Source organism: Apodemus sylvaticus, chromosome 10 (assembly GCF_947179515.1).
Source record: "Apodemus sylvaticus chromosome 10, mApoSyl1.1, whole genome shotgun sequence".
Taxonomy (NCBI): domain Eukaryota; kingdom Metazoa; phylum Chordata; class Mammalia; order Rodentia; family Muridae; genus Apodemus; species Apodemus sylvaticus.
Window position 1 is genome coordinate 40,381,325 of NC_067481.1, and position 15,034 is coordinate 40,396,358.

General features: G+C 43.1%; 1 protein-coding gene across 1 annotated transcript; it reads left to right on the forward strand.

The window, feature by feature from the left end:
* The first annotated feature begins 820 nt into the window (after positions 1-820).
* On the forward strand, positions 821-13,509 carry Slfn14 (schlafen family member 14). Its single transcript, XM_052195326.1, has 5 exons — positions 821-938; positions 3,439-4,500; positions 5,818-5,949; positions 8,094-8,808; positions 11,074-13,509. Exons 2-5 carry the CDS (start codon positions 3,474-3,476, stop codon positions 11,894-11,896), a joined length of 2,697 nt encoding a protein of 898 aa, XP_052051286.1. The 5' UTR covers positions 821-938; positions 3,439-3,473; the 3' UTR covers positions 11,897-13,509.
* Positions 13,510-15,034: the final 1,525 nt, after the last annotated feature.

Here is a 15,034-nt window from a genome sequence, read left to right on the forward strand (position 1 = left end):
AGTAACCAAATCACAAAAGAACACACATGGAATGCAGTCACTGATAAGTGGATATTAGCCCAGAAGCTCTGAATACCCAAGGTACAATTCGCATATCAAATGATTCCTAAGAAGAAGGAAGGAGAGGTCCCTGGTCCTGGAAAGGCTTGATCCAGCATTGTAGGGGAGTATCAGGACAGCGAAGCAGGAGGGGGTTGATTGGAGAACAGGCAAAGGGACGAGGGCTTATGGGACTTATGGGGGAACCGGGAAAGGGAAAATCATTTGGAATGTAAACTAAGAATATAGAAAATTAGAAATATTTTTAAGAACTTTAAAAATAAATATGTTTAGGTAGGAAAAGATAACAGTAAGTACTATACAACAATAACTGTTATGACATAAGTTAACACTGCTCACAATGAACATTACAGAACAGCCTAATTTAAAATGAGTACAGCTTGACCAACACTCTGGAAACAGCAGCACTCACTCATCTCTGTGAGTCTGAGGCCAGCCTTGTCTACATAGAGAGTTCCAAGCCATCCATGGCTGTGTAATAAGACCATGCTTCAAAAAATGAAAATAAATGAGCGTAGAGCTTTGCAAACAAATTTAGCCAGCAAAGAGATGTTTGTGTTCTGTGTGGAAGGGATGCTCGTTCCTCTTGGAAGATGAAAACAACTCTGGCTACTTGCTTGAAACCCCCGTTTCCTCACTCCAAGAACCTGATTCATTCTCTGAGGCCTTAGTTTGCTAATCAACCATGACATAGACTCTTCTCGAGTCCTTATCAGCCTTCCTCAGTGGGTCAATGTTATGAAGGCTAAGGGAGTCTGGCAGAGTTCCTGTTCCTCCCAGGCAGATATCACAGGGCAGCAGGGCCTTCAACAGAAGACAAACATTCCACCCAGAGCCAGATGAGGAGCTGAAGCACCCAGAGGAAACAAGGACACCAGGTAAAGAATTGTTTTTCTAAATTTCATCACTATTCTGGGCATTGGTCAAGTTGGAGAGTATGAAGGGTTGGGTGTATATAACAGTAGGGAGAACTCTGTTAAGGAAGATGAGTGAGGCATTCCCAAACTTGTGGAAAGGAAGCTGGACCTAGAACCTCAGAACACTGTCGTCTCATAGCAGTTATAAGCTTCCCAGTAGCATCAATGAGACTTGGGAGCCCTGGGACTATACACTGTGCTTGCCCAAAGCAAGCACACTTAGACTAACTGCACCACACTTAGTCTTGTGGTACAGATCCCACCAATGAAAGTCACCAGGAAGGCAAACAGAAAAAAGGAAGCCATTTCTAACAAAGCTCCAGATCATGGAACAGAATTGCTTTGGAAGATCACTAGTCACTGGAGGGAACCAAGGAGCTGGGTGGGAAGTTTTTGGGATGTGAGAATATTGCAAAGAGACTTAAGAGCCAGCAAGGTACTTCCATTAAGAAGGTCTCTAAAATCCCCTCTAAGCTGGGCAGTGGTGGCACACCACCAGAACTTGGGAAGCAGAGACAAGTGGAACTCTATGATTTCAAGTTGAGCTTGGTCTATAGAGCTAGAACCCTGTATGTAAAACAACAATGAAAAACAATGAATTTGAGAGAGAGGGAGGGAGGGAGGAAGGAAGGAAAGGAGAGAGAGAGAAAAAGAGAGAGAAAGAGAGAGAGAGAGAGAACAGGTAACACAGAGAACTTTCCCTAAGGAGACATCAAACAGCATGTGTGTGTGTGTGTGTGTGTGTGTGTGTGTGTGTGTGTCCAAGGAAGAGGCTGCCTAACTAAGAACCAGTCTCCCAGGTGATTCCAGCATGCTTGAGGGAAGGCTACAGAAAAGGAAGCTGGTGACAGGTCAGGGTGCAGGTCCAGATGCAAGCAGCTTTCTCCTCTAATTGTAAACAAGGCCTGCAGGGCTTCTGTGTGCAGACAGCACATGGGCACTCTTTCCCAAAGGAAGACCGTTGGCTTCAGTTAATAAGCAAATGTTCTGTTTTGCAGTCAATCAACAGTTAAAGGACATTCTTCTGAAATATTTCCTTCAGAGCTCTAATTTCAATTTAGATGGCTATTTTCTAGTCTTAAAACAAAAGGTTGGTGGTCACAATTTAGCAAACAGGCCCCAAAGGCTTAGTCTCTTTCCCAAATCTGAAGGGCTCTATCATACCAGGCAAAACTAGAAGGGGAGGCAAATTCCTGCCTCATATCACAGTGTCTGTGACAAATTCACACAGTCTGTGAGTGTGGGTGTGAGAAGAGCAAAAGCAATGTCTATATTTGGTTATCAACTGCATTCTTTTAGGAGTAGAATACGGACTTTAAAACTATATAAAATAGCACATGTAATGCCAAATTGTATGAGTTTATATACTTTCTGTTCTGTTTGCTTATCTGACACAGGATCTCACATAGTCAAAGCTGGCACTGAACTTACTATAGCCAAGGAGGTCTTGGAGCTGCTGCTGATCCTCTGGCCTCTACCTCATGAGTGTTGGGATTACAGATGTGTAACCCATATATCTGGCCTCAAAGTCCTGGTCCTCCTGCCTCAGCCTCCCAAGTGTCAGGATTGTAGGCTTGTGATACCATGCCTAGCTTGATGCTTATTTTCATAGCAAAACCTACCATGCACAACCCCAAATTCCACTTCCTCTGTTTTCCACGACTGCTTTTCTTAGCCCTTTGAATTTGGAATAGAGTCATCGATGTCAGCTTCTATTAATTTCTGCACATTCTTTAACAACTAACTCACTTAGCTTTTAACAACTCACATAGCTCCTGTGCTATTACCCTCCCCCTATATATCTGGACTCAGTGTATATGCTTCCCAACTTTAAGTGGAAATGGGATGGAAATCAGTAATTAATTCTATCCATTATGGGAACTATTATGTTCCTGTCTTAATCCATGGCTTTTCTTCTCAAAAAGTCTGTTTGGCAAAATTGTTCAAAAACAATGTTAGCAAAGATTACTTCTAAAGCTGGGGCTGGTGGGAAAGGCCCACCATCCCAGCTCCTCAGGAGCCTGAGACAGTAGGATCAGTCTGAAAACAGTGAGCAAGGAGAAGGCTGAGGATGTGACTCAGAGGATGGACTCAGCGCTTGTCCAGCAGGCAGAAGGCTGGAGGGTCAGTTCCCATTGCCACTTATGTATCTTTTAAAAGATTATGTCCAATGTTAAGATGTATCTCCAAAAATGTATATCCTTGAAGAAAAAAGTTTTGTTTTTTTTGTTTTTTTGTTTTTGTTTTTTGTTTTTTCTAGACATGGTTTCTCTGTGTAGCCCTGGCTATCCTGAAACTCACTCTGTAGACCAGGCTGGCCTCGAACTCAGAAATCTACCTGCCTTTGCCTCCAAAGTGCTGTGATTAAAAGCGTACACCACCACTGCCCAGGCCAAAGGATATATTTTGTTCTCTGAACTTCTCACTAATACCAAAACATCTCTGTCCTGGTTAATTCTAGGAACACCTTTCTGTTATTGCTTGGGAGTGCAGAAAATGCCCTATGCGGAGATCACTGTGAATCTGGGCAAAGTGACATTCGGAGAAGAGAACAGGAAGGCGATGACCAACAGTTGTCTGAAAAGGCACGAGAACTCGAGGCTCGTGCAGGCTGTATGTGCACTGCTGAATTCTGGGGGAGGTGTGGTCAAAGCCGAGATTGATGACAAAAGCTACAGTTACCGATGCCACGGGCTGGGACAGGATTTGGAAACTTCCTTTCAAAAGCTCCTCCCATCAGGTTCACAGAAGCACCTCGACTACATGCAACAGAACCACGACCTCCTGATTTTTGTGAAGTCATGGAGTCCAGATGCCTCTAGCCTTCCACTGAAGATTTGCAGCTTACGCTCCAATTTATATCAGAGAGATGTGACCTCTGCTATCAACCTGTGTGCCAACAGTGCCCTAGAGCTTCTCAGAGAGAAAGAGTCTAGAGCCCAAAGAGGCACCCCTAGGCTACATTCTCAAGACCACATCCTCAACAGAACCATTCAGGAAGAGGAAGATATTAAGATGTGTGCCTTGGAATTTTTTAAAAAAGATAAACTCAATTATAAGGAGAAGCTTAGCTTCACAGAGTCAACACATGTTGAGTTTAAAAGGTTTACCACCAAAAAGATTGTCCCTCGGATTAAAGAGACACTGGCTCATTATGTTTCTGCATTTGCCAATACTCAGGGGGGATACATAATTATTGGGGTTGATGATAAGAGCAAAGAAGTGTTTGGATGTAAGAAAGAAAAAGTGAACCCCGACTCACTAAAAACAGAAATAAAAAACTGCATAGAAAAGTTGCCCACATACCACTTCTGTCGTGAAAAGCCCAAGGTGAATTTCACAACCAAAATTTTGAAAGTTTACCAAAGAGAGGCCCTGTATGGTTTTGTCTGTGTGGTTCAAGTAGAGCCCTTCTGTTGTGTCGTGTTTGCAGAGGAGCCAGATTCCTGGATCATGGAGAACAATATTGTCACAAGGCTGAAGGCTCAGCAGTGGGTGGAGATGATGCTGGATATTCAGTCAGGTAAAAGGAGAAGGAATGCAATGCTGAGGTTGAGGGCAACAACTCTCTTCTTTCCTTTTGAGGGCATTCCATCATATAGTTTAGTTTAAAAACAAAAACAAAACAAAAAATCCAAAAGTCCCAGAAATGTGCTCTTGTTTACAAATACTCTCCCACAGCTGTGTTCTTTTTCTCATATGATTAGTTTCAAGGACTCTGAATCTGTTCCTTTTGAAATTAAAAAATGGATATTAGTCTTTTGAGGCTAAGTTATAATATACTGTTAGCCATGAGTTAGTGAGTTCCTTTTTTTTACACTATAAAACCCTGCTGACAAAAATTTGCTGATTTTCCTTGTCTACATAGAGAAGCTTCACTGGAAAAACAGTCTTTAGAAAACAATATTTAAGTATGACACTGAACCATGTGTTTCCAGGGAAACCGTGTACATGCCTCTGTGTGTGTGTGTGTGTGTGTTTGTTAGTGTGTGTGTGTGTGTGTGTGCATGTGGACATGTGCACGTGTGTGTTTGTGTGCATAACAAATCTGTATCATTTCAGTAAATCTAGAAGCAAATATTTTAAACTGTCTGTGTCTCCGAGGTCCCACAACATGGGGAATGAGGCAAAAACAGATACTCTGGGACAGGGGTCCACTCCAAGGGAGGAGGGCCACTGGTGTTTTTACATCTTGTTTGGAGTCAGCCTTGGTGATGTCCTGTCAACCAATAAGACTCACAAATAAGCTCCCTGACTTGCTTTGCAGGATCAGACACTCGCAATGACAGTTATTACAGTCTTCATGCATCGTCCTTTGTCTTGCCCTAGATTTGATCTATTTCCTGATTCCCCAGCGAGATCCTTCCCCTTTCAATTCCATCTTACCTTGAATAGAGACTACAATCACCTGTAACCACCTTTACAGCCTGGGATGCCCTCTGGCCATGTGGCTGCTTACAGCCCTCAAGACATTCTTCTCTCTTCCATCTCTCCTGGAGGTGCCTGCCTCTGCCTCCCCAGTGCTGGGATTAAAGGCGCATGTGCCAACACCACCCTGCCCTTCCCTTACTTCTTACAGGTAACCTAGCATCCAACATTTAGGGTTAGAAGTAAATTCAGGGATCATCATCTCATGAGAGAGAAGAGAAATGACACTTGTTTGAAATGAATTCCCCAGAAAGGTAAAATTCTTGAGACCCACAGAGCAGTTCTCAGCTTCCTTTCCTGCCATGCACAGCTGTGTGTGGTAACGCAGGACCACACATCTGCTGCCTGTAGAAAGCGCAGTGGCAGAGTTCTTCCACGTTTGACTTTTTCCACTTTCTGTATGCTTGTTTAGACCCTTCCAGCTTTCCTACCACCAGTGATGGTGCTCACCTGATGTCGCCAGCTTTGTCGGCACGGAGAAGGCCAGCATATCTCACCAAAGTCCTGGAACATAAGGAGACCCTGCAGCACCATTTCTTTCCAGGTACACACATCTCTGTGTTGTTTTTGTTTTTTTTTTGTTTTTTTTTTTTTGTTTTTTTTTTAAAGATTTATTTATTATATGTAAATACACTGTAGCTGTCTTCAAACACACCAGAAGAGGGCATCAGATCTCTTTAAGGATGGTTGTGAGCCACCATGTGGGTGCTGGGATTTGAACTCATAACCTTTGGAAGAGCAGTCAGTGCTCTTACCCACTGAGCCATCTCTCCAGCCCTTTTGTTTGGTTTTTAAGACAGGATCTCACTATGTCACCCAGCCCAGGTTCCTGAACTCCCTCTTCGTTTCAGATGAATAGATCATTTTATGAAATAAAGCATAGCTCAGTGGTAGAGCATGGACAGGTCCTGAGTGTAATACTCAGCATTAAAAAAGATAATTAGGGGGCTGGAGAGATGGCTCAGCCGTTAAGAGCACCGAATGCTCTTCCACAGGTCTTGAGTTCAATTCCCAGCAACCACATGGTGGCTCACAGCCATCTGTAAAGGCATCTGATGACCTCTTCTGGTGTGTCTAAAGAGAGCAATGGTATACTCACACATAAAATAAATAAATAAATCTTAAAAAAAAAAAGAAAAAAGAAAAAGATAATTAGTCTAAGAGGAATGAATAGCATATGAATAGCATGTAATCCAAATCTTTTTTCTTAGAGAATGTCAGATGTAAAACTTAGCAGGCATAATGGTCCTACAATTACACATAAACACACACACACACACACACAGAAAGATCTTGAATCCTCGCCCTCAATCTCTATTACAATTCCAAATGCATTAAATTCTAACCGCCTATGTCTTTTATTCTTCAAAATGTAAAGCTCCTTGGGTCTCTATCATACAAGAACTTTGTCATGCTTGCTTATTTATTTATTTATTTTTAAATAAATTTTTAATGTGGGTTTTTTTTTTACTCACATTAAATAGAATAGAGAATTCATGAACAGAGGATATGGCTCAGTTGGTAGCTAGAGTGTCCCCTAGAGTACACAAGGCCCTGGGTTCGATTCCTAGCACCACAATTTCTAATGCCACATGAGCAGAGCATGGTAGCACACGCCTGGAATCTAGCACTCAGGAAGTGGAGAATCAAATGTTCGAGTTCACTCTTGATCGTATAGCAAGTTCAAGGCCAGCTTAAGTCCCATGAGACCATGTCTGGTCTTGACAGTGGCTTGCAAAGTGGTCACAGTTGCTTTGAAGAAGTTGACAATTCAGAGGTTGTTCCATTCTGGCCCAAGTAGCTGGGCTGTGGGATGGCAGAGCTCACTGGTCATGTAGTTCTTGCTCCTTTGTTCAGATCCCTATGAGGTTTGCTCTCTTTCCATGCTTTTTTTAGTATAGAGGGAGTCAGAGGGTTACACACACACACACACACACACACACACACACACACACACACTGTAAAGCAAAGTTTCTTCAGCTTTTGCACTACTAACATTTGAATCACATCACAGAGGGAGTGTTTTGTCAATTATACATTGCTTGGCTCTATCCCTGGCTTCCATTCATTAGATGCCAGGGGCATCCTTGTAGTTGTAATAATCATAAAGTCTCCAGACATCGCCTTGGCTGGTGAGATGCCTGGATGGGTGAAGGAGCCTAGCATGAGGCTTGGTTCCCCTGAGTTTAATCTCTGGGCCCCACATGGTGGAAGGAGAGAACCTTCTTTTGGAAGTTGTCCTCTGACCTCCACATATACTGAACACTCTCATACACGCTCACACACACTCACACACACACACACACACATGCATGCATGCACATGATAAAATGCCTTCAGACTTTCGATTAAGAATTGCTATTCTAAAAGAAGATTCTCACTTCCCCAAAAGCATAAGCCTCGAAGAAGGCCCTTAGGAAACAAAAGCATCTTCCCACAGCTGTGGACATCTGGGACCATAGAAGAGCTCCAGGAGCCTGTTCTCTGTAGACCTCTCCCTGACAATTTCCCTTAGAGCTAGAGTTGTCAGGCTAGAGAAACTGTAGTAACTGCCTTGGAAATGTTCTCTTTGCAACAGGAAAGACAAACATGGTTCCCCCGAGGCTAGAGCCATCCTTTCCTACCAGATTACAAGAGTGGCCCTGTGATTTTTAAAATTTTGGTAACTTCTATTCCTTCAATTCTCAGTGACACAGGAAAACCTACAATTTCAGCCAGAATCCCTCTGTAAGAAGCTGTTCTTAGATCATGAAGGACTGGAAGACTTATTGAAGGCACAGACACACCCCTGTTCTCACGGCATTGTGATATTTTCGAGAAGCTGGGCTGGCGATATTGGTTTAACAAGAGAAGAGGAGGTTCTATGTGACGCTCTCCTGGTAGCAGTGGGCAGTCCTCTGGTACTCTATACAATCCTAACAGACCCCAGTTGGACTGGAAGATCTGACTATACTCAAAATACAGCCCTTCAGTTAAAGAGGCAGCTACAAAGCCTTGGAGGCTACACCAGTAAAGTATGTGTCATTCCAAGGGTCATTTACCTGCCCGGCAGAGAGTCCAGACCTGACCAGTCCCCTGTGTACTACCCCAGATCCTACATGCTGTCCAGCAGAGCTGAAGTGGAGGATTTGCTACAGAGCCTGGTACTGGTCTCACTGTGCTCCAGATCTGTGCTGAGTGACCAGTTGGGCTGTGAGTTCTTCAAGCAGTGCATAGAAGAGCAGGCCAACGCGCTCTCCAGGAGCCTCCAGGAAACCCGGGAACTGTTCATCCACTGCCTCCCGGGAACCAGGAAGACAGCCCTGGCCATAAGGATGGTAGAGAAAATTAAGGATGTGTTTCACTGCAAGCCAAAAGAGATCCTCTACGTCTGTGAAAGTGACTCCCTAAGGGATTTTGTGATGTGAGAATTTTACCATCTAAACTTTAAGAAAAAAATAGTCTTTCAAGTCTAGTCACAAAAGTAATTTGTATTTTGAGTATAAGGTTTTGCACTTAAGGTTTTTGCTGTGGAAGTTAACAGTCTTCAGTTAACTACAGATGTGGTTGAGGTCTAGAATAGGTAATTGGTCATGTTCAATCCCAAACACTCCATGGACGCTTGACATTTTTGGTGTCTTGAGATAGTCTTTCTCCTCAGCTCAGGATGGCCTTAAACTCAATCCTCCTGCCTCAACTTCCTGAATATTGAGATTTCAGGCCCAGCTGCAACTCTATATAGAAGTAGAAACATTTTTCCACAGTCTGTGGCCTTAGAGCTAAGGAAAGTAGAAATGAACTTGTCTTACTTTAAGTACCTTTTTGCTAGATAATTAATGTTTTGGTTGTATAGATAGTCATAATATCTAGCAGGAATTTAAATTTAAATGCAGTTTGACTTAGTTAGACATTGTACAATTTACCAAAGAGGGAAAATTCACATTTTTGTTTTGGTTATAATTATTCAAAAAAATCTTATTGAGCAGTAACATTTATGTTAAATGGCGTTAAATATAATGTCAGAGGAACAAAACCAACAAAAACTTTAAAAATAAACAATGCAAGTGCTGTATTATTGGTATTGTAATAAAGGCCTGCCTCACCAGCTGGAGGTTGGTCAACAGATTCTCTCCAGGGAGGGAGACTTGACTCCTAAATCATTAGGAAGCCAGGTGTGGGAGAGTGCCTGCCGGGAATTCCAGCAGTTGGGAAGAAGAGGACTGACTGAGAGTTTGAGGCCAGCCTGGGCTACCTGAGAGCCTATATCAAAAGCAGTCAAGCAAGCAGACAAAAACAAATAGAAGTAAATGACCAAAGGAGGACCCACTAGGAAAGGGCACAGCAAGGTCAAAGGGCACAGCAAGGTCAAAGGCAGAGAGATGCCAGAAAGCAAGGACAACAGATCTAACTGGAATGGAGCCAGAGTATGGGCAAACTGGTGATGTTGGAATACACGCAGATGCTGGATTATGTAGAAAATTGTGCTAGGGACCATACACATTATCATTATTATTGTTGTTGTTTTTCAAAACAGGGTTTCTCTGTATAGCTCTGGCTGTCCTAGAACTCACTCTGTAGATCAGGCGAGCCTCGAACTCAGAAATCTGCCTGCTTCTTCCTCCCAAGTGCTGGGATTAAAGGCATGCGCCACTGCTGCTCAGTAACCATGAACATTATTAAGCTCTGTGGCTAAAATTTAAAAATATACCAGTTAACCTTAATTGTCAGATACCCGTCGAACCCCTACTGAGAGGAAGGATAGAGACAGCCAAAAATCAGGGCTGGTCCTCCAGAGCCACCCAGGCCACGCTAGAAGAGAGGGGATGAAGTTATGAGCCAAAGCACAGAGAGAAAAGCCCAGGACCTGTATCATAAAATCTCTGTGGATGTGCCCTAGTAATTGGATCCAACTTAGGGATAACAAGAAACAACTAAATTTGGAAAGCATATTTGTGTAGCATATATGCACTATGCAGTGTACCACAGAAGGAAAACGGGCCCAAGAGAGGACGAACCCTGGGATTTCTTTCCCTCCCTGTTCAGGTTTCTTGAAGAAAGTCAGCAATTGGTGTTTGTCTGACTAAAACTCAAAGGTCTTTCTGATCTTGTATGACAAGTAAAGAAACAAAACTTGCTTTAGACAAAGTTTGAATTGATACACACTTTTCCTGCATGTATAGATTACGAGACTCCTGGAGGAAGAGCTGGTTCCCTAATTCCAAAGGGTCAAGTTAAAGAAGTAGTTACATGCTACATGCATGAGTTACTTTTGAGATTTCCTTTAGCTGCCAAGCATCACAATTGGACCAGTAGAAATAACAAGATTTCCTAATCTTTTGTTTGTTTGCTTTTTTAAAATCCAGTATTGCTATGAAGGCCAGATTGACCAACAGTCATTATGTAGCCCAGGCTGGCCTTGGACTCAGCATTCCCAGTCTCCCCAGTTACAAGTACCAACCACTAGACTATCTAACTACTTAGTAGTAAAATTTCATAGCAAGATTGATTTAACCAAACAATCTCTAAACTCTGCATTCTTTCAGGTACCTTGGAAGCAGAGTGCTTTCGTTATACTTCCTCTGTTAGTGAATTGGTCTGCAAAGGAGAATTAGCCTCTATTTCCAACTCAGAAGCTCCTATTATCTTTGTTTCTATGTCTGACACTCTGTTTTCTCCTTCCTGGTTGCAGGCAACAAGTCACTTGCCCAGCTGTGACCCGGAGGACCTTCATGATGGAAGACTTCCCAAAGATTAAACACATAGTGATGGATGAGACAGAGAATTTCTGCAGTAGACATGGTGACTGGTATATGAAGGCTAAGAGCACCACCCATCCAAAAGCAAACGGGGCTGCAAGTGAACGCCGTCACCACGGGATCCTCTGGCTTTTTCTGGATCCTTTCCAAATCCGGCACACAGATGTTAGTGGCCTTCCCGCTCCTTCCGCTCAGTTTCCTCGAAAAACGATCACCAATGGGATTCACTGTGCTGAGGAAATTGCTAAGATCATGAAAGATGAAATGAAGAGGATGCAAGAAAGCCCTCCCGCCAGAGGATCTCCAGACACCCTGGCAACATTCCAGGAGGCCCCTTATGAGGAAGCAATGTGTGCCCAGGCTCTGCCTGGCGTGTGTGAGATCAAGGCTAACCTGACACCAGAACAAATAGCCAACTATGTGGCAGAAAAATGTCACAGCCTGTTCCACGAGGGCTATCTGCCCCAAGACATAGCAATTCTGTACAGGAGACGGGAAGACAGAGGACAGTATAAAGATGCGTTGCTAAGAGCGATGGCCTGTGGGACAACGGAGGTCGCCTTCAACAGCGCTGCTGATGTTTGTGCTGATGGCATAATTTTAGACAGTGTGGAGCAGTTCTCAGGCATGGTAAGGAACATAGTGTTTGGGCTTAGTCCCGAATCTGTACACTCAGTAGGCATTCATAAACTCTGCTTTGCCTCAAGAGCCGTTAAACACCTCTACCTGCTCTATGGAGGGAGGACGGCTTTCTGAAACCATTATGAATAATACAGGAAGCCAAACAAGAACACTCTCCGCCCAAATGGGTGGCAGCTCCTTTTTAATATGACAAGTGAATGAATGAAGGTACATCGTTGTGGCCTGAAGTCACAGAGATGTGTTTCGGGAATAGGTCACCCTACCAGCGGCGGCTGGGCCCGTTCCTCCGTCCACTACTTTTTCCCAGTGACAAGATAAGTATGATTGATTCTCTGCCTCCAATCTTCCCGACTCAATCAAGCTTTCATTCTGCCACCCAAAGAGCCTAAAACAGAATGTGAATTTTATGAAATTTTCTGCTCCAGGGAGTTCCTGCAACCCTGGGACAGAATCCTTTTCTGAGTCTTTCCATGGTACTTCCTTTCCTGACCCCATCCCTCAACTCCCAGCATTTCATTTTTCTCTTCTCTTCTCTTCTCTTCTCTTCTCTTCTCTTCTCTTCTCTTCTCTTCTCTTCTCTTCTCTTCTCTCTCTTCTCTTCTCCTCTCCTCTCCTCTCCTCTCCTCTCCTCTCCTCTCCTCTCCTCTCCTCTCCTTTCTTTCTTTCTTTCTTTCTTTCTTTCTTTCTTTCTTTCTTTCTTTCTTTCTTTCTTCTTCTTCTTTTTTTTTGGATTTGTTTTTTTTCGAGACAGGGTTTCTCTGTATAGCCCTGGCTGTCCTGGAACTCACTCTGTAGACCAAGCTGGCCTTGAACTCAGAAATCTGCCTGCCTCTGCCTCCCAGAGTGCTGGGATTACAGGTGTGTGCTACCACCGCCTGGCTACTGACATTTCTAATGTGTTCCTGATCTGTAGCTGTTTTGGGAGTGATGGTAGGTTATTCTTTAGAGCAACTGTTTGGACTGGGTGTCTCGAAGGCAGCACCTGGACTAGCGTCTCATGCGGGCTGTGGGGCTCAAGCTTTACAGGACACCCTTGGTTGTTTTGTTTTGTTTTCTTTTGTTTTTCATCAAGTCTAGATTAGCCTCTTGGGGTTGGCTTTCAGCTAACCAAGGATACGGAAGGCAAATACGTGAGTGAAAGTGTCACTTAGTTATTTTACAGTGGAAATTGTGTTAGTCAGTGGACTAGGGGCGTTTTGCTAATTTGTACATTTATCAAGAACTTAGGAAGTCAAGTGGTCTGAGCAGTTCCTACAGTAAGAGTAGCCAGAGGGGCAGCCTGGGCCTATGGCCTGCTGAGGTATGCATGGATTGAACCGAAGAAGCCCTGGCAACCAACCAGCCACTCCAAGTATATTCCCCACCCCACTCTCCTCCTCCTGCTCCCCTCTCCTCTCTTCTCCTTTCCTCTCCTCTCCTCTCCTTTCTTCTTCTCTCCCTCTTTCTTTATCTTCTCTTCCTTTTCCTTTTTTCTTATATTGCTACACTGCCATAATGCTACAATTAGTGTAATAAAATAATCAAGATAAAGAGTTACTTGTGATGTGATGCTCCTAAAACATTGTTGGAGGGTCACAGAATATGATCATTCCAGCTTAACAAATAGAAAAAGTAAAAGTTCCTAAGCATCTCATGATCCAGGTGTATTCTTTTTCATTTCTGCTTATTTCCATGTCTTGATATTTTACACACATTGCAAGTTCTGCAATAAATCTTATATTCCACCAGCTGCTTCTTCCATTTGACTTTTGGCAGAGCATTGTCTCAGTGTTATTGTGCCCAGTGCATCACATCTACCTATAGCTCTACCCTTGCATACACCAGCAGTATAGCAAGTAGTGGCTGCTCCAGATAATACAAACTGGTGCAGCCACTCGAAAAATCAGAGTGGAGAATTCTCAAAGAGCTAAAAATAAATCTGCCAGTTAAACCGTCCTGGGGAATATGCTCAAAGGACTCGACAACGTCCCCAGAGAAACTCACCCAGTCACATTCATTGCCACTGTGTTCACAATAGCTAAGAAATGGAATCAACCTAAGTGACCCACAAAACTGAATGGAGAATGAAACAGTACATATATAATGAAACCATTGTACATATGATAAATGGACAAAATTAGACCATATACTTCACTCACAAAGTAATCCAGACCCAGACAGACAAGTCCCACATCTTCTCTCTTCTCTGTGGTTCTTGGCTATGGTTCTTTAGTCATGAGTAACTACAGAAATCAGGGGAGGAAACGAGGGCCAAGTCAGGGGAGCTCTAGATTGGGGGATGGCAGGTCACAGTACTGTGAAGCAGAAAACAGGAAAATTGGGGTGGGGCTTTAACTAGGGAGGGGGAAAGAAGGGCAATACATAACACTGAAATGTTTCATAAAACATACAGACCGTATGTTTTTATTTCTACCTAAAATTGCATGTAATATATACACGTGTCAGTGTATACATAGATGTATAATTTAAAGAAGTTATGCCATTTGGGGGTGATAATGCTCCTGATTACATATATGTACACACACACACACAGGATCATGTATGAGAAATATGAGTTCTCTTGAGTTGTTATTCACGGGAGTCCAAGAGCGCCCCCCCCAAACAAGATAGGTTATTGCTTGTTGCCCTTCCCCCTAGAATTTGAAGGTAAGACCCTATTGCTGAAGATGTCATGCACTCAAGACACAGGACTTGAAGGAATTGAGCTAGAACTGGCCTCAAAGTCTTCTCCCTGATGACTGGCTCTTATAGTGTGAGAAGATGCTATGGAAGCTGCCAAGAGAGAGGTGGTAGTCCTACCCTGATGCAAATGGTAGTACTTTACACACAACAATAGCTAGCCTGGCAATGTATCTACAACAGTGCAATAGTGGCTCCTTTAAGTGGGTGTTACTAACAAATGTCCTGCTCAACAGGACAGCATTCTTGTCTAGTACTGTAAACCTAGTCAACTACCCATAGCTAGAGAGGTTGTGAACCCAGGAAAAGAACTTACTACTTTCAGAAACCAATAGTTATAATTAACTATAATTATAATATAAATTATAATTTGCTTTCTCAATAGCTATCATTATACAGAGAAGCATAGTTCTCACCCCTCATCAAAGAGGGGTAGTAAGTAGATGGACCTTTACAGAGATCTACAACTGTTCCAAATGCAGACAATAAGTAGCTGGAGGTGTCAACCCTACCTGATACAGCTGCAATACAACTCCTAAATCAAAGGCTTAGGGAAAATCATGAAAGAAAAGT

Excerpts from the sequence above, each read along its gene's own strand:
- Slfn14 (XM_052195326.1), top strand. The coding sequence starts at position 3,474 with ATGCCCTATGCGGAGATCACTGTGAATCTGGGCAAAGTGACATTCGGA. Across the intron at positions 5,950-8,093 it reads GCAGCACCATTTCTTTCCAG|TGACACAGGAAAACCTACAA; the intron begins GTACACACATCT and ends TTCAATTCTCAG. Across the intron at positions 8,809-11,073 it reads TCCCTAAGGGATTTTGTGAT|GCAACAAGTCACTTGCCCAG; the intron begins GTGAGAATTTTA and ends TCCTGGTTGCAG.